Source organism: Bombina bombina, chromosome 8 (genome assembly GCF_027579735.1).
Source record: "Bombina bombina isolate aBomBom1 chromosome 8, aBomBom1.pri, whole genome shotgun sequence".
NCBI lineage: Eukaryota > Metazoa > Chordata > Amphibia > Anura > Bombinatoridae > Bombina > Bombina bombina.
Window position 1 is genome coordinate 301,387,536 of NC_069506.1, and position 22,575 is coordinate 301,410,110.

The following is a 22,575-nucleotide window of genomic DNA, read 5'->3' on the forward strand; positions in this document are numbered from 1 at the left end:
CAACCAGTGTTGGCTTACACTGCTTTCCTTTTCACTTCTTTTCTACTACTTTTCCTTGTTCCCTCAGCAGAATGACTGGGGGATAGGGGAAGTGGGAGGTTTATTTAAACCTTTGGCTGGGGTGTCTTTGCCTTCTCCTGGTGGCCAGGTGGTGTATTCCCAAAAGTAAGGGATGAAGTTGTGGACTCTCCCTGCCAGGAAGGAAAGGAATTTATCTGGTAAGCATAAATTATGTTTTCTCCCCGTCCCCTAATTTTAAAAGAATGTTTCAAGTTTCTGACTCTAACCTGGATTTATGGAGTACTATTCCAAAGGTGGATGGTCCTTCTCCACACTGGCTAAGAGAACTACTATACCTCTGGAGGATAGTACCTCCTTTAGTGACCCCATGGATAAAAAAATTGGAGGGGTACCTACGGAGCTTGGTCTTAGGCAACCGGCTGCAAGTTTTGGTGTGACTCATTATCTGAACTGATTTTGGAGGAGACTCCTTTACAGAAGATTCAGGATCGGATTAAGGCTTTAAAGATAGCCAATTCCTTTATTTGTGACGCTAATATGCAGATCGTTTGCCTGAGTGCCAAATCCTCTGGGTTTGCAGTTCTGTCACGCAGGGCCTTGTGGCTAAAGTCCTGGTCAGCAGACATGGTTTCCAAGTCTAGACTTCTTCTTTTCTTACCTTTTTAAGGGGAAGTCTTTATTCGGACCTGGTCTTGATTCCATTATTTACACGGTGACTGGAGGTAAGGGTGCCTTCCTTCCTCAGGATAAGAAGGCTAGATCCAAGGGTCGTCAGTCTAGTAATTCTTGTTACTTTCGTAACTCCAAGGGGCAGAAATCCTTGACCTCCTCTAAATCCGATCAACCCAAGAGTTCCTGGAAGCCTAATCAGCCTCTTTCTTTTTTTTAAAATGTATTTATCATTTTTTAATTCAATTTTCAGTGTATATGATGTACAATAATCAAAATAGGCGAAATCAATTCTAATATAAACAGTAAAAGGAACAAGAAAAATAAACATAGATAATTAAAACATAACATCAATTGTTTATTTCTCTTACATGGTGTATCCAGTCCACGGATTCATCCTTACTTGTGGGATATTCTCATTCCCTACAGGAAGTGGCAAAGAGAGCACACAGCAGAGCTGTCCATATAGCTCCCCCTCAGGCTCCGCCCCCCCAGTCATTCTCTTTGCCGCTCTAACAAGTAGCATCTCCACGGGAGGGTAAAGTGAATGTGGTGTTAGATTTGTAGTTTTTATTTCTTCAATCAAAAGTTTGTTATTTTAAAATAGTGCCGGTTTGTACTATTTACTCTGTGGCAGAAAGTGATGAAGATTTCTGCTGAGAGGAAAACGATTTTAGCATGTTGTAACTAAAATCCATTGCTGTTCCCACACAGGACTGTTGAGTACCAGAAAACTTCAGTTGGGGGGAACAGTTTGCAGGCTTAACTGCTTTAAGGTATGTTTCAGTCATTTTTTCTAGTCAAGACTTAGTAATGCTAGAAGACTGACAAGAATCCCCATGTGGGAAAGGTAAGCCATATTCTGAGACTTAGTATAGAAGGAAGGCTTATTTGAAAGGGCTCAAAACACTGGTGGACACTGTTAAGGGGCAATCGATTATTTTTTTACAAAAATCTGATATTTATACAAGTTTATATTACATTTGAAACACTTTTTTGGGGTTTATTCTGCATGGCATATATTTAGACACCTATTTTGGCTTGGGAAGGCCCCACAACTCCAGAGTGAAGAGGGAGGGGGCCTGAAATTCGCGCCTCAGTTGCGCAGTTGATTTTACAGACAGCTTCATGCAGCTCCATGTGAAGAGTCCAGAGATTACTTGAGGACTTCAGAGAGGCTTATTTCGATCAAAACTAATCCCCAAGGAAGGTAGGGCCACAGCAGAGGCTGTGGCATGGTGCTGTAGTTTGCTAACCGGTTGCCAGCTTTAATTTGCTCCGGTTTGGGCAGTAAGGGGTTAATTGACTTGAAATTTACTGTGCAATCATTTCAAAGCATTCATAAAGATTGGATGATTTTTGGAGATTTAGTAAAAAAGTGTGCGCTTTTTATTATTTAAAGGCACAGTACCGTTTTTTCAAAAATTTTATTTTACTGTATTTGAGTGCTGTCTAAGTCTGTTTAACATGTCTGAGCCTACAGATAGACCTTGTTCTATGTGTTTAATAGCCATGGCGGTACCCCCCTTACATATGTAGCCCAAGATGATTCTTTAACGGAAGGTAACGAGGATAGTCCTCCTTCCTCTCCCCATGTGTCGACACCAGTTACGCCCGCGCAAGCGATGCCTAGTACCTCTAGCGCATTGGCCCCTATTACATTACAACAATTAGCAGCAGTCATGGATAATTCCCTTGCGGCATTTCTATCCAAACTGCCAGTTTTTCCTAAAAAGCGTGATAGCTCAGTTTTAAGAACAGAGGATGAGCAATCAGAAGTTTTGGATGATTTATCTGTTGTACCCTCACAACACTCTGAAGTGGCAGTGAGGGATGTACTGTCCGAGGGAGAAATTTCTGACACAGGAAAGGTTTCTCAGCGGGCAGAATCAGATTCCTTAGCGTTTAAATTTAAGCTGGAACACCTCCGCGTACTGCTTAAGGAGGTTTTAGCTACGCTGGATGATTGTGACCCCATGGTGGTCCCAGAAAAATTGTGTAAAATGGACAAGTTTCTAGAAGTCCCTGTATACAGTGATGCGTTTCCGATCCCGAAGAGGGTGGCGGATATTGTGACTAGGGAGTGGGAGAGACCAGGTGTGCCTTTTGTCCCCCCCCCCCCATCTTTAAGAAAATGTTCCCCATAACTGACCCCAGGCGGGACGCGTGGCAGACGGTCCCTAAGGTAGAGGGAGCAGTTTCAACACTAGCCAAGCGCACAACCATACCAATAGAAGACAGTTGTGCTTTCAAAGATCCTATGGATAAAAAATTAGAAGGTTTACTAAAGAAAATATTTGTTCAACAAGGTTTCCTTCTTCAACCGATTGCCTGCATTATTCCTGTAACTACTGCAGCGGCTTTTTGGTTTGAGGCGCTGGAGGAGTCGCTCCAGAGGGAGACTTCATATGACGAAGTCATGGATAGAATTCATGCTCTAAAGCTGGCTAATTCTTTTATCGCAGATGCCGCTTTACAATTAGCTAAGTTAGCGGCGAAAAATTCTGGTTTTGCCATTATGGCGCGTAGAGCGCTTTGGCTCAAATCGTGGTCGGCTGACGTGTCGTCCAAAACAAAATTACTGAATATTCCTTTCAAGGGAAAGACCCTATTCGGGCCCGGGTTGAAAGAAATTATTTCGGATATCACTGGGGGAAAGGGCCATGCCCTTCCACAAGATAGACCGTTTAAGGCCAAAAACAAGGCTAATTTTCGCTCCTTTCGCAACTTCAGGAGCGGACCTGCTTCAACCTCTGCAACCGCAAAGCAAGAGGGTAACGCTTCTCAGCCCAAAGCAACCTGGAAGCCTTTGCAGGGCTGGAACAAGGGTAAACAGGCCAAGAAGCCTGCGGTTGCTACCAAGACAGCATGAAGGGGTAGACCCCGATCCGGGACCGGATCTTGTAGGGGGCAGACTTTCTCTCTTTGCTCAGGCTTGGGCAAGAGATGTTCCAGATCCCTGGGCATTAGAAATTGTTGCTCAGGGGTATCTTCTAGAATTCAAGGACTCTCCCCCAAGGGGAAGGTTCCACATTTCTCGTTTGTCTTCAGACCAGACAAAGAAACAGGCATTCTTACGCTGTGTAGAAGATTTTCTAAAGATGGGAGTGATGCACCCAGTTCCAATTGCAGAACAAGGACTGGGCTTTTACTCAAACCTGTTTGTAGTTCCCAAAAAGGAAGGAACTTTCAGGCCAATCCTGGATCTAAAAATTCTAAACAAATTCCTCAGAGTTCCATCATTCAAAATGGAAACCATTCGGACAATCTTACCGATGATCCAGGAAGGTCAATATATGACTACCGTGGATCTAAAGGATGCGTACCTACATATTCCTATTTACAAAGATCATCATCAGTTCCTAAGGTTCGCCTTTCTGGACACGCATTACCAGTTTGTGGCCCTTCCTTTCGGGTTGGCCACCGCTCCCAGAATTTTCACAAAGGTGCTAGGGTCCCTTCTAGCGATACTAAGACCGCGGGGCATTGCAGTAGCACCTTATCTGGACGACATCTTAATACAGGCGTCGTCTTTTCACAGAGCCAAGGCTCATACGGACATTGTTCTGGCCTTTCTAAGGTCTCACGGGTGGAAGGTGAACGTAGAAAAAAGTTCTCTGTCCCCGCTCACAAGGGTTCCCTTCCTGTGAACACTAATAGACTCGGTAGAAATGAAAATATTTCTGACAGAGGTCAGGAAGTCAAAGCTTTTAACTACTTGCCGAGTTCTTCATTCCATTCCTCGGCCTTCTGTAGCTCAGTGCATGGAGGTAATCGGATTAATGGTTGCGGCAATGGACATTGTCCCTTTTGCCCGAATTCATCTCAGACCACTGCAACTGTGCATGCTCAAACAGTGGAATGGGGATTATGCAGATTTGTCTCCTCAAATACAAATGGACCAGAAAACCAGAGATTCTCTTCTCTGGTGGTTGTCTCAGGATCACCTGTCTCAGGGAATGTGCTTCCGCAGACCGGAGTGGATCATTGTCACGACCGATGCCAGTCTGTTAGACTGGGGTGCGGTCTGGGACTCCCTGAAAGCTCAGGGCCTATGGTCTCAGGAAGAATCTTTTCTCCCGATAAACATTTTGGAACTGAGAGCGATATTCAACACGCCACATCCCAGGAGTAGACAACTGGGAGGCGGATTTTCTGAGTCGTCAGACTTTTCACCCGGGGGAGTGGGAACTCCACCCGGAGGTTTTTGCTCAGCTGACCCAGCTATGGGGCATTCCAGAATTGGATCTGATGGCGTCCCGTCAGAACACCAAACTTCCCCTTTACGGATCCAGGTCCAGGGACCCCAAGGCGGCATTGATAGATGCTCTAGTAGCGCCTTGGTCCTTCAGTCTAGCTTATGTCTTTCCACCGCTTCCTCTTCTCCCTCGGCTAGTAGCCAGAATCAAACAGGAGAAGGCTTCGGTAATTCTGATAGCGCCTGCGTGGCCACGCAGGACTTGGTATGCAAACCTAGTGGACATGTCATCGGTTCCACCATGGAAGCTGCCATCGAGGCAGGATCTTCTAATACAGGGTCCATTCAAGCATCCAAATCTAGTTTCTCTGCAACTGACTGCTTGGAGATTGAATGCTTAATTCTAGCTAAGCGTGGGTTCTCTGAATCAGTTATAGATACTCTGATCCAGGCCAGAAAGCCTGTCACCAGGAAAATTTACCATAAGATATGGAGGAAATATCTTTGTTGGTGTGAATCCAAGGGTTACTCGTGGAGTAAGATTAGGATTCCAAGGATATTGTCTTTTCTCCAAGAAGGATTGGAGAAGGGATTGTCAGCTAGTTCCTTAAAGGGACAGATATCTGCTCTGTATTTCCTGTTACACAAGCGTCTGGCAGCAGTACCAGACGTTCAGGCGTTTGCACAGGCTCTAGTTAGAATCAAGCCTGTCTATAAACCTGTGGCTCCTCCATGGAGTCTAAATTTAGTTCTTTCAGTTCTTCAAGGGGTTCCGTTTGAACCTTTACGTTCCATAGATATTAAGTTATTATCTTGGAAAGTTTTGTTTTTAATAGCTATTTCTTCTGCTCGAAGAGTTTCAGAATTGTCTGCTTTGCAGTGTAATTCACCCTATCTGGTGTTCCATGCAGATAAGGTTGTTTTGCGTACCAAACCTGGTTTCCTTCCAAAAGTGGTTTCTAATAAGAATATTAACCAAGAAATCATTGTTCCTTCTCTGTGCCCTAATCCAGTTTCTAAGAAGGAACGACTGTTACACAATCTTGATGTGGTTCGTGCTTTAAAATTCTATTTAAAAGCAACTATAAGATTTCAGACAAACATCATCCTTGTTTGTTGTCTATTCTGGTAAGAGGAGAGGTCAAAAAGTGACTACTACCTCTCTTTCCTTCTGGCTGAAAAGCATCATCCGATTGGCATATGAGACTGCTGGACAGCAGCCTCCTGAACGAATTACCGCTCATTCCACCAGAGCTGTGGCTTCCACATGGGCTTTCAAGAATAAGGCTTCTGTTGAACAGATTTGTAAGGCAGCGACTTGGTCTTCACTGCATACTTTTGCCAAATTTTACAAATTCGATACTTTTGCTTCTTCGGAGGCTATTTTTGGGAGAAAGGTTTTGCAAGCAGTGGTGCCTTCCGTTTAGGTTACCTGACTTGTTCCCTCCCTTCATCCGTGTCCTAAAGCTTTGATATTGGTATCCCACAAGTAAGGATGAATCCGTGGACTGGATACACCATGTAAGAGAAAACAGAATTTATGCTTACCTGATAAATTACTTTCTCTTACGGTGTATCCAGTCCACGGCCCGCCCTGGCAATTGTCAGGTTCAAATTTATTTTTGTAAAACTACAGTCACCACTGCACCCTATGGTTTCTCCTTTTTCTCCTAACCGTCGGTCGAATGACTGGGGGGGCGGAGCCTGAGGGGGAGCTATATGTACAGCTCTGCTGTGTGCTCTCTTTGCCACTTCCTGTAGGGAATGAGAATATACCACAAGTAAGGATGAATCCGTGGACTAGATACACCGTAAGAGAAAGTAATTTATCAGGTAAGCATAAATTCTGTTTTTAGTACATCATAGAAAGACTACATATAATACCTTCTTATATTTAAGTCGTATCAACTTATTCCATAAATGACCTGTTACAGAGTGTGACATACTAACATAATCAGTATATTACTACCATCCTGCTCTGACGAGTGAAGAGGAGGAAAAAAAGCCTACCTCTGTTCCTGTTTTTCCCTCCATCTCCCTTTGAGAAGCTACCTCCCATCTCCTTTTCTCTAATATTGACTTTGCACATTTTAATCTAGTATTATTTTAGTACTCTATCCAAAACTCTGGGAAATGACCTGCATTAACATTTTATAGCACATAATCCGTTTTACTGAGAGGTTTTACTAGTTTGATTTGTATATTTTCTGGCAGTGATTTAATGAGTGCCAACCACTTGCTAAAAAAATGTTTCAGCTGCAAATTAATAGGATACTGTAGGGAGTATTGTTCCATGGTACACTGTACTATCAGAGCCTTTTTACATTCAACAAATTTAAAAGGTCTGGTGGACTTCCATCTTTTAAGAATGAGATTCCTTATTAATAGTATTATTGTGTTAACTAGTTCATTATTCCTGCATTTATTGGTTTCAGTATTTAGTTAAGAAAATTACGTTTTGGTAAAATCTCCCATTCTATTGTCAGTATTTTTATTAGCCAATAGTTGATTTGTGTCCATAATTGAAATTTTTTTAGAACAGGACCAGAAATAGTGACAGATATCTGCCACATTTGAACTGCATTTGGGGCGCACTTGAGTTGTTTTGTACCATTTATTCAAACTATTAACTATGTGCTGTTATATAGGTCCTATTTATCAATTTCAAATGGGGTTCTTGCTAAGTTGTTGGTACCCACGTTTTATGAAATATTTTTAAGCTATCTTGTACCTCTGTAGTATTGATATCTGGAAAATCCATTTGCCTTCTACCCCGTATTCCTTCCACGTGTTTTAAATTCAAATGTGAATTAACTAAATTATAGAGGTGGAATATAGAATGTACCCCTCCCTGGTATAACTTTATTTTACTGCTTCATAAATTCAATGACCAATCTGGTTTATACTTTTTTTGAAGTCCATTAATATAATGTCTAATTTGCAAAGAGACAAGTCTCTTTTAGGTAAGCCAAATTGCATTGAGTTTTTATGGAAATTATTAATCACGAAGTCTGACGTTAAAAGTTGTTTAATCTGCGTTAAAAAACCCTTGCTCTTCCATTGTTTAAAAACCTTATAAAAGCAACCTGGACCAAATTCAGGATTCCCCGTAATCGCTAGAAATTCAGTACAGAAAGGGTTTCTGTGCAATATTTCTGCCATGCTTGCACTATATTTTTGAGGGATACTAAATTAGCAATTTGGCCTTTGGGCAATGTAAAATGGCTTTTAAGTCAAATGGTTCTATCATTTTAGTTTCATAATGTAGAAATGTTACATATTCCTGCTCAGTGATCCATCCATGGAACAAATCTGTAAGGCGACTACTTGGTCCTCTTTGCATACTTTTTCTAAATTTTACAAGTTTGATGTTTTTTGCCTCAGCTGAGGCATCTTTTGGGAGAAAAGTTCTTCAAGGGGTTGTGCCTTCAATTTAGGTCCGCCTGCCTTTAGTTCTCCCTCCCTGTCCATTTTGTGTCCTCTCTGGCTTGGGTATTGGATTTCCACCATTAATTAATGGAATTGTGGACTCTCCATGCCATTAGAAAGAAAACAAAATGTATACTTACCTGATAAATTATTTTCTTTCCTGGCATGGAGAGTCCACGACCCACCCCTATTTAATTTTAAGGCAGCGTTTTTTTGTTTCTCCCCCCCAATCTTCTGGCACCTATATACCCCTAGTGTTTATCCTACTTTTTCCTTATTCCCTCAGCTGAATGACTGGGGGAGTATGGGGAGTGGTAGGGATACTTAAGCTTTGGCTGGGGTGTCTTTGCCTCCTCTTGGTGGCCAGGTGTTAAATTCCCAACAGTAATGAATGGAATTGTGGACTCTCCATGCCAGGAAAGAAAATTATTTATCAGGTAAGCATTTTTTTATTTTTTTTTTAACAATGCTTTAGTGGCAGCAGGTAAGGTCAGTAGATTTCTTGGTTGTATAAGTAAAGGTATTCGCAGCAGACATAGTTATGCCACTTTAAAAATTAATAGTTAGACCTCATCTTGGGTATTGTGTACAGTTATAGAGGCCGTATTTCCATAAAGATATAAACGAACTGTAATCTGTTTAAATGAGGTTACTAAAATTATATAGGGCTAAAAAAAATAATAAAACTTTAAAAAGAGACTTATTAAGTATATGTAGCATAGAGAAGGTAAAGTATATTAAGAGGCTTAATAGAGCTGAGGCTGTAAGCATTTTTTTTTGGACCCTTTGAGTGCTAAGCACTTTCCCACCTGTACCAGTTCCTAAAAATAGGAAAGAGAAGAGGCGCCTAATGGTGTAATATCGTTGGTATAGACAGATGTAGACTTAAATGAACGTCAGATATACTCACAAAGCCCAGGTGCACATCCAGTGCAATAATGAACAAACCCAGGTTTTAGAGCCAGTCGGCTGACTCAATCACTGGTGACAGCTTACACAGGAACACCTCCTCGACAATGTAAGGTCCCAAAGTGAATCCAATATACAAAGAATTGAAGCAAGGTTGGATAAAAAAAAAGTATTGTATTTTATTAAAATCACTTTAAAAAGCAGGAAACACAGCAACACGTTTCTCAGTGCTTACGCTGTTTCATCAGGCTATAGTGTTCCCTCACAACCTTGCTCTAATTAAACATACAAAGGACCAATCACGAATATTCACATTCGCGATTGGTCCTTTGTATGTTTAATTAGAGCAAGGTTGTGAGGGAACACTATAGCCTGATGAAACAGTGTAAGAGCTGAGAAACGCGTTGCTGTGTTTCCTGCTTTTTAAAGTGATTTTAATAAAATACAATACTTTTTTTTTTTATCCATCCTTGCTTCAAATCTTTGGATATTGGATTCACTTTGGGACCTTACATTGTCGAGGAGGTGTTCCTGTGTAAGCTGTCACCAGTGATTGAGTCAGCCGAGTGGCTCTAAAACCTTGGTTCGTTCATTATTGCACTGGATGTGCAGCTGGGCTTTGTGAGTATATCTGACGTTCATTTAAGTCTACATCTGTCTATACCAACGATATTACACCATTAGGCGGCCTCTTCTCTTTCCCTGGTACTTGTATCTTCTATCTTACAAGAGAGCTGCCTTCAATCTGTTCCTGGATACTATCTATTTCAAGCTACCATACACTTATCATCGTGACCACCATATTAATCATTGTGACTACGACAGAGGAACTGTTACTGATATCTGACTATTGAATTTACTTATGCTGATCACGGTTTTTGATTTCGCTTACATGTGTATATATATTAAGACCTCATTCACTATAACTCATTATTGGGTCACGAGTTACTCACTTATTGTTATTATTATTTTTACTTTCATTTATCTTATAAAGTGTTATATATATATATATGAGTTTCTGTCTAATTATAGTTTTGAATAATATTAGAATATTTTATGTTTGAATGCATATAGCACTAGCACTTGCCTCATAGGTTTTACAGGTGTTTTATATCACTTCACATTATTATATATATATATATATATATATATATTATTATTTTTTGGCGCACCCTTATTGGTTACAGACCATCTGTTATCTTAGCTGTTTTTTACTTTCCCACCTGGGTGCTAAGCGTTTTTAAGGTGGGTTTGTTTGTTTTTTTGTTTTGTTTTTTCCAGATCCACAAGACTTACAATGTTGGAAAGGTTAGGCGATTAACTTTCCAACGGTGGGTCTTGGGGGTCTGTAGCTGCTTAGATGCCTGAGATACAGGCTTCTAAGCAGCATGCCCCCTTTTCCTATACATAACATTGTCATTTTGTTAATAAAGTTCTGCGGTGACGTCATTGCGCGTGACGTCACCACGCAAAACGTGAAGCCAGGCGATGCCTGTCACTATACAGGCTCGATCGCCGGGGTAGGAGCGGGTGGGAGCCCCCAGATCTCCCTCAAGGTGGGAGAGTGCTAGCGACAGTTCTGAGCCGTCGTTAGCACCAGAGTCTGAAACTCTGCGACGGCTCAGATCCGTCGTTAGCACTCAAGGGGTTAAAAGCTACACCAGAACAAGGGGTCATTACCTCATGTTAAAAGGTAGTAGGTTCAGGAGTAATTTGCAGAATCACTTATTTACAGAAAGGGAGGTTGATTCATTGAATAAACTTCCATTAGAGGTAGTAATGACAAACACTGGTGGGGGAGATCAAGAATGTCTGGGATAGACTTATGGCTATCCTATGGGCTAATTACAAGTGGGCAGACTTGATAAGCTTGAAACAAAAAAAGAAAGGGCGCCTCGTGGTTCTTATATGTTTACATAAAAACATAGATTTTGACCGCAGATATGTAGATACTGTATACAACTTTGTCCTTTTTTTCTTTGCATCGCGTACTCACTCGAACACCATTTCCCTGTCATTCTTTCTAAGTATCATGTGGACTTTGTGTTTCTACAGGCACACTATGTGATATCTGAAGGACAGAGTGAACTAGAGATGAAGAAAAATACTTCCTTAGAAGAGGTATCTCAAAACCATGAACATTTGGAGCAGCAGACAAACAACCAAGCTCAGACAACACAGTACATAATTACAACTACCATGAATGGAGGCAGTGAAGTGCATATCAGCAAGCCATGAATCAAGGGGAAGGGTGCATAAGAAATGTATGCTGCTTGTGGAATAAATCACACTCTTCCCTCTTACAGGCATGTTGAAATTAATCAACCTGTTGTAAAGCTTTATCTTCCAAAGTGTTGGTTCTTCTGGTTTAAAAAAAAACCTGGAATCAACATTACAAAACATAGCCTTGGCCAACAGAATACCTTGCGCATTATAATAAGATGATTGCTACTGAACTTGCCCAGTATTGAAGCCTTAAGAGTTTGGATATACTTCCTATAATGCATCAGTACTTTGAGGATGTCCTTGATAAATACTTGTGCAGTATTTTATAAACTGCACAAGGCTCTGTGGTGTTTTAACCAGTAAAATGTTGGGCATTTGGTGATGTATCATATTCCAAGAGCAGTCATCTCTGGCCGAAGCTTGTAAAGTTAATGTGAAGACATGTCACACCTTATATTACTTAATCCCCCATCCACCGATCTAATAATATATTAACTTTACTTGCTGGAGACAAACACAATAATGGCCTGCGTTTTGTAAATTCAATTATGAACAATATCTTCAAAACTGTTGGAGGTAGCAAGAAGAATAACTCTAGGTGCAGAGATCCTAGGAGGGATGATGATTGGACCACTGTACTTTGTCAATATTGGATCTATACTGTACACAAGAAAAGGCAATCAGACCTGGGATGAGGGATCAGGTTTTGATTCTTCCTTGGGAAATACTGGAATTGAAACTTGAGATTCATTTGTGATAAATGTTATCAAAAAAAACTTCGGTATTCTGGGTTATACGAAGTAACATCACTCATAATCCAAGCCAAATTTGCACATGAATAGCTATATTACTAGAAATTACTTAATAATGTGGAATTTTTTTTTTTGTGCAGGACTTTGCAACTGAGAACATACCAACATTTTTACAAATTGTGTAAAGACCCTTCCCTGTGACACATTTTGGGAAGAGGATGAAATGTTTCCACAAACTTGTTATGTGATTTCAACATATGTTAAGAAAACTGTAAACCTAAAGATTTTATTTAGTGTATGTCGCATAGTGCAGAAGAAGACCAAGATATTCTAATTGTTACAGATAGTGTTATGTTTATCATTTAAGTAGGACATTGCTGGTTTCATTTAAAGGGACACTGAACCCAAAAATGTATTTCGCGATTCAGATAGAGCATGCCATTTTAAGCAATTTTCTAATTTACTCCTATTAGCAATTTTTCTTCATTCTTTTGCTATCTTTATTTGAAAAACAAGGCATCTAAGCTTTTTTTTGGTTCAGAACTCTGGATAGCACTTTTTTATTGGTGGATGAGTTTATCCACCAATCGGCAAGGACAACCCAGGCTGTTCACCAAAAATGGGCCGGCATCTAAACTTACATTCTTGCATTTCACATAAAGATACCAATAGAATGAAGAAAAATTGATAATAGGAGTAAATTAGAAAGTTGCTTAAAATGACATGCTCTATCTGAATTACAAAAAAAAAAAATTTGGGTTCAGTGTCCCTTTAAGTAATAATACATTACTTTAAATACCCACTCCTGGGGTGTGTAGAGCCAGGATAAATATTCTGGTACTCAAGGACACAAATTGTATTTCTGTGAAACACATTACAACTTATTAACTGGTTTATGAATGAAGGGAGACTTATTTTATTTATGAACACAGAATTATTTTTTTTATTCCTGGTTTTGTTTTGTCTTCCTTTTACTGGAGAAATATTGATGGGTAAGAAGTCTGCTGATCTGATCATTTTATATACACACACACACACACAAATCGTTGTGCCTGGCCACAGAGGCATATTAGCAAATATAAAACACTAATTAAATAAAAAAAAAGCTGTTAAATAGTGGATTACTATAATCAAAGACTAGGAAAAACCTCTAACTCTTTAGTTGTGAATATTGTAGCCACCTACAGTATAACTATGATCTGTTGCCCAAAATACTTCATTATCCATGTAAAGACTGGTTAAACTGATTTCTCCAACCCTCTCAAAATGTATCTTTCCAAGTATTTCTGGTTTTAAATTTTACTTTTGTGACTCCCAATGCAGCCTGATGACCAGCACAGTGTACCCTTGTGTGTCTCCCCCCTCCCCCCCCCCTTAAAATATATTTATAAAGCAGTCATCAGGGTTAGTTTTATTCTTAATTTATTCCCTCTGTGCAGATAGTAGATAATACAAGGTTAGAGTTCCACTGGCTAGCTAGGCTTTTACTGATAAAAAAAAACAATAACACACTTATTCACCAATAACACATTAAAGGAACTTTAATAAATAAATGGTGCTGCATATCTAAAGCAGTATCACTTATAACTATCCTCATCCTGTATATGTAGCAGCTGCACCCTCTGATTGGTTGATCTTCCCGTTTTGTATGGGTGCTATATTTTTCTGTCTTCAATTAGTTGCTGAATACATGAGTGGTCAGTCCCAAAATAAACTGATACAAAGCATTTTTAGTTTAATATTACTTTAAACCAGTTTGAAATATATATCACTATTTTACATTTGTATATTTTGCAAAATGCACTTTAATGTCGGGCCCATATCATCATTTAATGCATCATTTCATTAGAAATGAATTCATCACTGTGGCACCAGTGGATACTTTTTGCCCATTTCAGTTTATGCTATTTGTATGTGAAGTGGGACAGGGTGGTATCTGTGTTTTTGCTGGAGACTGCTTTCAGGGTAGTTTTAAATAATTTGCTATGTTTTTCACACCTGTTTTTAAAGGTATGTTCACAAAAATCCTGTTTACCCAACTGAAAGGTTTTAAAGGGATATTAAACCAAATTTATTTCTTTAATGATTCAAATAGAGCAGCAATTTTAAGCAACTTTCGAATTTTCTCCTGTTATTAATTTTTATTCGTTCTCTTGGTATCTTTATTTGAACAGCAAGAATTTAAAGCTTTGGAGCTGGCTCATTTATGGTTCAGAACCTGGGTTACGCTTGCTGATTGGTGGCTAAATGTAGCCACCAATAATCAAGCACTACTCCTGGTGCTGAACAAAAAATGGGCTGGTTCCTAAGCTTAGATTGCTGCTTTTTCAAATAAGATAGCAAGAGAAAGATGGAAAATTTGATAATAGGAGTAAATTAGAAAGTTACTTAAAATTGCTGCTCTATTTGAATCATTAAAGAAAAAAATTGTGTTTAGTTTCCCTTTAAAATCTTTCAGGTTTAGTATAGAATTGTCAAAAAATATCCCTATGGTTTATATGTTTATGTTAGAGGCAGTTTGTTGGTGCTAGTTCATTTCTAAACTGTATTGATGGCAAGATGGTATCTCTTAAAGGGGGCACCAACTAATGACATTGTAAATATTAAACAGACTATATTATTTATGCCCCAGCATGAGTGCGGAAATTGTTTTACAATATTTTAGCACTCTTGAACAATGTGTCTCTAAGAGCTGTTGTAAGTATTGAATCTATAAATGTAGTTTGTCAAATATTTAACAGTACATGAAAGTCAAAATTACATTTTCATGATTTAGATAAGGCATATAATAAAAAAATCCAATTTACTTCTGTTGTATCAAATTTAATTTATTCTCTTGGAATCCTTTCAATGAGAACATACCTAGATAGGCTCAGGAGCGTGCACACGTCTAGAGTACTATATGGAAACATTGATTGCAGTGGCGATTCCAGCAAACTATTAATGGGGGGGGGCAGACTCTTAACCTGCATGAGTCACTGGGTGGTCTGGGAACATCACTCTGTGGTTAGGGGTGTGGCTAGGCAGGAAGAAACAGTTACAGGAAGGGGCTATTCTACCTCCTTCCTCAACACAATGTGGGGTGTAACCTAAATAATTTGGAGGTTGGACTCCCATCCAACTGCCACTGATTGTTTGCAACACTTTATTATTGTTAAACTTTGTTACAAACAACACTTCCATAGTGCTTATGTCAACGTTCCTAAACCTACATAGATATGCTGTTCAACAAAGGATATAAAAACAAAAAAGTAAATGTGTTACTAGAAATCAGTAAGTTTATAGGATCTGTATGAATTATGAAAGCTTAATTTTGACTTTCAAGCCCCTTTTTATGGAACAGAAACAAGGTTTAAATGTATAAAAAAAAATATATATATATATATAATTTTATTTTTAATGGACATACTGTATACTTAGATACTTTATGTTCACTATGCAACCTCAGACACCATTTTGATTGTCAGCTTTAAGACACTAATTAGCAGTTTGAATCAGGATACCAAAAATATTTGTTTTGTCTCATTCTGTTAAGTTATATGTTGTCATAAATATATTTGATGGAGGACAACAACTGATCAGTTCTGGGCATTGGGATAGGAAAAAATGCAGATTTTAAAATAAGGATTTTTTCATGTTTTGTTTAATCTTAGGAATAAAAAACAAAATCAAATCTTATGCTGTAAACTGTTATGTATAAACCATTTATCCATTTCCTTACCGTAGCACACTAGAGTCATGTGTATCATGTAATAGTCTGTGTAGGAGAGCATTGGTTTCAGTCCAGTACATCTCAGCAACTCACCGGTTACAAGAGCATTTTCTGATACATAAGTGATGTGATAAAATATAGGTTACTGCTTAGTTAGCAAAATGTAACTGTGGTACAAGTCTGATCTATAAATATCCACTTGTAACCATTTTTACAATCTGAAAAAGCTGTGGTGAGTGAATATTGATCCTCAGAAGCATAAATTCACTTTTTTTTCCATAATAAGATAGGGTCACAGTGTGTCTCCTTTTATCTATATAGAATCAAGGGTTAATATCCCCGGAAAGGGGGTTATATGAACAGGGGGGGATTTATGCATAATATTCTTTGTGGTGTCTGATGCTGCGACATGTGTGAGATGAGGCTCTAGCAATGTGCGAACAGTCAGGTTTTCTTGAGAGATCTTGGTGCGGTCTCTTTTTGGCACTTTTTTTCTATAGTGCAGGGGCGGTCCTGCATGGCACTCCATGTGACAGGGTGTGGCCTCTTTAACTTCCTCTTTCTTGTTCGGCAGTTGCAGGAGATGAAACGGTTTCTCTGTGGTCTGGGTCATAGGAGGTGGTGAGTGCCCCAGCCATTGGGATATAAAGGTGCCATTTAATTCTATCTAGTCCGTAATAAAGGCGCAAGCTATGGAGGACTCTGATATGTTAGAGGGTACTCCCTCTTTAACCAAATCTAATACCTGTGTTTCTTTCATGTAATTAGCAAGAGTCCATGAGCTAGTGACGTATGGGATATACATTCCTACCAGGAGGGGCAAAGTTTCTCAAACCTCAAAATGCCTATAAATACACCCCTCACCACACCCACAATTCAGTTTTACAAACTTTGCCTCCCGTGGAGGTGGTGAAGTAAGTTTGTGCTAGATTCTACGTTGATATGCGCTTCGCAGCAGGCTGGAGCCCGGTTTTCCTCTCAGAGTGCAGTGAATGTCAGAGGGATGTGAAGAGAGTATTGCCTATTTGAATTCAATGGTCTCCTTCTACGGGATCTATTTCATAGGTTCTCTGTTATCGGTCGTAGAGATTCATCTCCTACCTCCCTTTTCTTATATACCATTACCTCTACTGATTCTCGTTTCAGTACTGGTTTGGCTATCTACTATATGTAGATGAGTGTCCTGGGGTAAGTAAGTCTTATTTTTTGTGACACTCTAAGCTATGGTTGGGCACTTTTATATAAAGTTCTAAATATATGTCTTTAAACTTATATATGCCTTGATTCAGGATGATCAATATTCCTTATTTCAGACAAGTCAGTTTCATTATTTGGGTTAATGCATATGAATAATCAATTTTTTCTTACCTTAAAAATTGTTTTCAAATTTACTTTTTTTCCCTGTGGGCTGTTAGGCTCACGGGGGCTGAAAATGCTTCAATTTATTGCGTCATTCTTGGCGCTGACTTTTTTGGAGCAAAATTTTTTTTGTCATTTCCGGCGTCATACTTGACGCCGGAAGTTGTTCGTGATTGCGTCATTTTTTTGGCGTTTTGCGCCAAAAATGTCGGCGTTACCGGATGTGGCGTCATTCTTGGCGCCAAAAAATTTAAGGCGCCAATAATGTGAGTGTCTTTTTTGGCGCTAAAAAATGTGGGCATCATTCTTGTCTCACCTTTTTTTCACATTATTTCAGTCTCATTTTATCATTGCTTCTGGTTACTAGAGGCTTATTCATTGGCATTCTTTCCCATTCCTGAAACTGTCATTTAAGGAATTGATAATTTTGCTTTATATGTTGTTTTTTCTATTACATATTGCAAGATGTCTCAGATTGACCCTGGATCAGAATCTACTTCTGGAAAGACCCTGCCTGATGCTGGTTCTACCAAAGTTAAGTGCATTTGTTGTAAACTTGTGGTAACTGTTCCTCCGGCTGTAGTTTGTGATGAATGTCATGATAACCTTGCTAATGCAGATAGTATATCCATTAGTAATATACCATTACCTGTTGCTGTTCCCTCAACATCTAATACTCAGCATGCTCCTGTTAATATACGAGATTTTGTTTCTAAATCCATTAGGAAGGCTATGTCTGTTATTTCTCCTTCCAGTAAACGTAAAAGGTCTTTTAAAACTCATTTTTCAGATGAAATTTTAAATGACCGTCATCATTCTGATTTGTCTGTTTCTGATGAGGATTTTTCAGAAGATTCTGTCTCAGATATTGACACTGATAAATCTTCATTTAAGATGGAATTTATTCGCTCTTTACTTAAAGAAGTTTTAATCGCTTTAGAGATGGAGGAATCTAGTCCTCTTGATACTAAATCTACTAAGCGTTTAAATTCGGTTTTTAAACCTCCTATGGTTATTCCAGAAGTTTTTCCTGTCCCTGATGCTATTTCTGAAGTAATTTCTAGGGAATGGAATAACATGGGTACTTCATTTACTCCTTCTCAAAGGTTTAAGAAATTGTATCCTGTGCCATCTGACAGATTAGAGTTTTGGGACAAAATCCCTAAAGTTGATGGGGCTATCTCTACTCTTGCTAAACGTACTACTATTCCTACGGCAGATAGTACTTCCTTTAAGGATCCTTTAGATAGGAAGATTGAATCCTTTCTAAGGAAAGCTTATTTATGTTCAGGTAATCTTCTTAGGCCTGCTATTTCTTTGGCTGATGTTGCTGCCGCTTCCACTTTTTGGTTGGAGGCTTTAGCACAACAAGTATCAGACCATAATACTCATAGCATTGTTAAACTCCTTCAACATGCTAATAACTTTATTTGTGATGCCATCTTTGATATCATTAGAGTTGATGTCAGGTATATGTCTTTAGCTATTTTAGCTAGAAGAGCTTTATGGCTTAAAACTTGGAATGCAGATATGTCTTCTAAGTCAACTTTGCTTTCTCTTTCTTTCCAAGGTAATAAATTATTTGGTTCCCAGTTGGATTTTATTATTTCAACTGTTACTGGGGGGAAAGGAACTTTTTTTGCCTCAGGACAAAAAATCTAAAGGTAAATACAGGGCTGCTAATCGTTTTCATTCCTTTCGTCAGAATAAGGAACAGAAGCCTGACTCTTCCCCTAAAGGAACGGTTTCTGTCTGGAAACTTTCTCCAATCTGGAATAAAACCAAGCCTTTTAGAAAGTCAAAACCAGCTCCCAAGTCCACATGAAGGTGCAGCCCTCATTCCAGCACAGCTGGTAGGGGGCAGGTTACGATTTTTCAAAGACATTTGGATCAATTCGATTCACAGTCTTTGGATTCAGAACATTGTTTCACAAGGGTACAGAATAGGTTTCAAGGTAAGGCCGCCTGCAAGGAGATTTTTTTCTCTCTCGCATTCCAATAAACCCAGTGAAGGCTCAGGCATTTCTGAAATGTTTCAGATCTAGAGTTGGCTGGAGTAATTGTGCCAGTTCCAGTTCTGGAACAGGGTCTGGGGTTTTACTCAAATCTATTCATTGTACCAAAGAAGGAGAATTCCTTAAGACCAGTTCTGGATCTAAAGATATTGAATCGTTATGTAAGAATACCAACATTCAAAATGGTAACTATAAGGACTATTCTGCCTTTTGTTCAGCAAGGGCATTATATGTCCACAATAGATTTACAGGATGCATATCTTCATATTCCGATTCATCCAGATCACTTTCAGTTTCTGAGATTCTCTTTTCTAGACAAGCATTACCAGTTTGTGGCCCTTCCGTTTGGCCTAGCAACAGCTCCAAGGATCTTTTCAAAGGTTCTCGGTGCCCTTCTCTCTGTAATCAGAGAACAGGGTATTGCGGTATTTCCTTATTTGGACGATATCTTGGTATTTGCTCAGTCTTTACATTCTGCAGAATCTCACACAAATCAACTTGTGTTGTTTCTTCAAAAACATGGTTGGAGGATCAATTTACCAGAGTTTGTTGATTCCTCAGACAAAGGTAACCTTTTTGGGTTTTCAAATAGATTCAGTGTCCATGACCTTGTCTCTAACAGAAAAGAGACGTCTGAAATTGGTTTAAGCCTGTCGAAACCTTCAGTCTCAATCATTCCCTTCGGTAGCTTTGTGCATGGAAATTCTAGGTCTCATGACTGCTGCATCGGACGCGATCCCTTTTGCTCGTTTTCACATGCGACCTCTTCAGCTTTGTATGCTGAACCAGTGGTGCAGGGATTATACAAAGATATCACAATTAATATCCTTAAATCCCAATGTACGACACTCTCTGACGTGGTGGATAGATCACCATCGTTTAGTCCAAGGGGCTTCTTTTGTTCGACCAACCTGGACTGTGATCTCAACAGATGCGAGTCTGTCAGGTTGGGGAGCTGTATGGGGATCTCTGACAGCGCAGGGGGTTTGGGAATCTCAGGAGGCGAGAATACCAATCAACATTTTGGAACTCCGTGCGATTTTCAGAGCTCTTCAGTTTTGGCCTCTTCTGAAGAGAGAATCGTTTTTGTTTTCAGACAGACAATGTCAAAACCGTGGCATATGTCAATCATCAAGGTGGGACTCACAGTCCTCAGGCTATGAAAGAAGTATCTCGGATACTTGTATGGGCAGAATCCAGCTCCTGTCTAATCTCTGCAGTTCACATCCCAGGTGTAGACAATTGGGAAGCGGATTATCTCAGTCGCCAGACGTTACCTCCGGGCAAATGGTCCCTTCACCCAAAGGTATTTCTTCAGATTGTTCAAATCTAGGGACTTCCAGAAATAGATCTGATGGCCTCTCATCTAAACAAGATACTTCCCAGGTATCTGTCCAGATCCAGGGACCCTCAGGCGGAGGCAGTGGACGCGTTGTCGCTTCCTTGGAATTATCATCCTGCCTATATCTTTCCGCCTCTAGTTCTTCTTCCAAAGGTGATTTCCAAAATTCTAATGGAACGTTAGTTTGTGCTGCTGGTGGCTCCAGCATGTCCTCACAGGTTTTGGTATGCGGATCTCATTCGGATGGCCAGTTGCCAACCTTGGACTCTTCCGTTGAGACCAGACCTTCTATCTCAAGGCCCTTTTTTCCATCAGGATCTCAAATCATTAAATTTGAAGGTATGGAAATTGAACGCTTGATTCTTAGTCATAGAGGTTTCTCTGACTCAGTAATTAATACTATGTTACAGGCTCGTAAATCTGTGTCTAGGAAGATTTATTATCGAGTCTGGAAGACTTACATTTCTTTGTGTTCTTCTCATAAATTCTCCTGGCATTCTTTCAGAATTCCTAGAATTTTACAGTTTCTTCAGGATGGTTTGGATAAAGGTTTGTCTGCAAGTTCTTTGAAAGGACAAATCTCTGCTCTTTCTGTTCTTTTTCACAGAAAGATTGCTAATCTTCCTATTATTCATTGTTTTGTACAGGCTTTGGTTCGTATCAAACCTGTCATTAAGTCAATCTCTCCTCCTTGGAGTCTTAATTTGGTTCTGAGGGCTTTACAAGCTCCTCCGTTTGCATTCTCTGGACATTAAATTACTTTCTTGGAAAGTTCTGTTCCTTTTGGCCATCTCTTATGCTAGAAGAGTTTCTGAGTTATCTGCTCTTTCTTGTGAATCTCCTTTTCTGATTTTTCATCAGGATAAGGCAGTGTTGCGGACTTCATTTAAATTTTTACCTAAGGTTGTGAATTCTAACTACATTAGTAGAGAAATTGTGGTTCCTTCATTGTGTCCTAACCCTAAGAATTCAAAGGAGAGATCTTTACATTCTTTGGATGTAGTAAGAGCTTTGAAATATTATGTTGAAGCTACTAAAGATTTTAGAAAGACTTCTAGTCTATTTGTTTTTCGGGTCCAGAAAAGGTCAGAAGGCCTCCGCCATTTATTTGGCGTCTTGGTTAAAGTCTTTGATTCATCATGCTTATGTAGAGTCGGGTAAATCCCTGCCTCAAAGAATTACGGCTCATTCTACTAGGTCAGTTTCTACTTCCTGGGCGTTTAGGAATGAAGCTTCTGTTGATCAGATTTGCAAAGCAGCAACTTGGTCTTCTTTGCATACTTTTACTAAATTCTACCATTTTGATGTGTTTTCTTCTTCTGAAGCAGTTTTTGGTAGAAAAGTACTTCAGGCAGCTGTTTCAGTTTGATTCATCTGCTTATAATTTCAGTTTTTTTCATTATTAAGATTAAAACTTTTGTTTGGGTTGTGGATTATTATTATTTTTCAGCGGAATTGACTGTCTTTATTTTATCCCTCCCTCTCTAGTGACTCTTGCGTGGAAGTTCCACATCTTGGGTATTTATTATCCCATACGTCACTAGCTCATGGACTCTTGCTAATTACATGAAAGAACACATAATTAATGTAAGAACTTACCTGATAAATTCATTTCTTTCATTTTAGCAAGAGTCCATGAGGCCCACCCTTTTTTGTGGTGGTTATGATTTTTTTGTATAAAGCACAATTATTCCAATTCCTTATTTTGATGCTTTCGCTCCTTTCTTATCACCCCACTTCTTGGCTATTCGTTAAACTGAATTGTGGGTGTGGTGAGGGGTGTATTTATAGGCATTTTGAGGTTTGGGAAACTTTGCCCCTCCTGGTAGGAATGTATATCCCATACGTCACTAGCTCATGGACTCTTGCTAATATGAAAGAAATTAATTTATCAGGTAAGTTCTTACATAAATTATGTTTTATTGTGAGGAGGTTCCGGGAGA

At 39.3% G+C, this 22,575-nt stretch overlaps 1 protein-coding gene across 1 annotated transcript in view; it reads left to right on the forward strand.

The window, feature by feature from the left end:
- The window catches only part of LOC128639226 (PR domain zinc finger protein 10), a 293,752-nt gene extending 280,602 nt beyond the window's left edge, over positions 1-13,150 (forward strand). The window contains exon 24 of the mRNA XM_053691501.1: positions 11,282-13,150. Within this exon, the coding sequence (XP_053547476.1) occupies positions 11,282-11,464 (183 nt within the window). The 3' untranslated portion in view covers positions 11,465-13,150. The remainder of the gene's footprint in view (positions 1-11,281) is intronic.
- Positions 13,151-22,575: the final 9,425 nt, after the last annotated feature.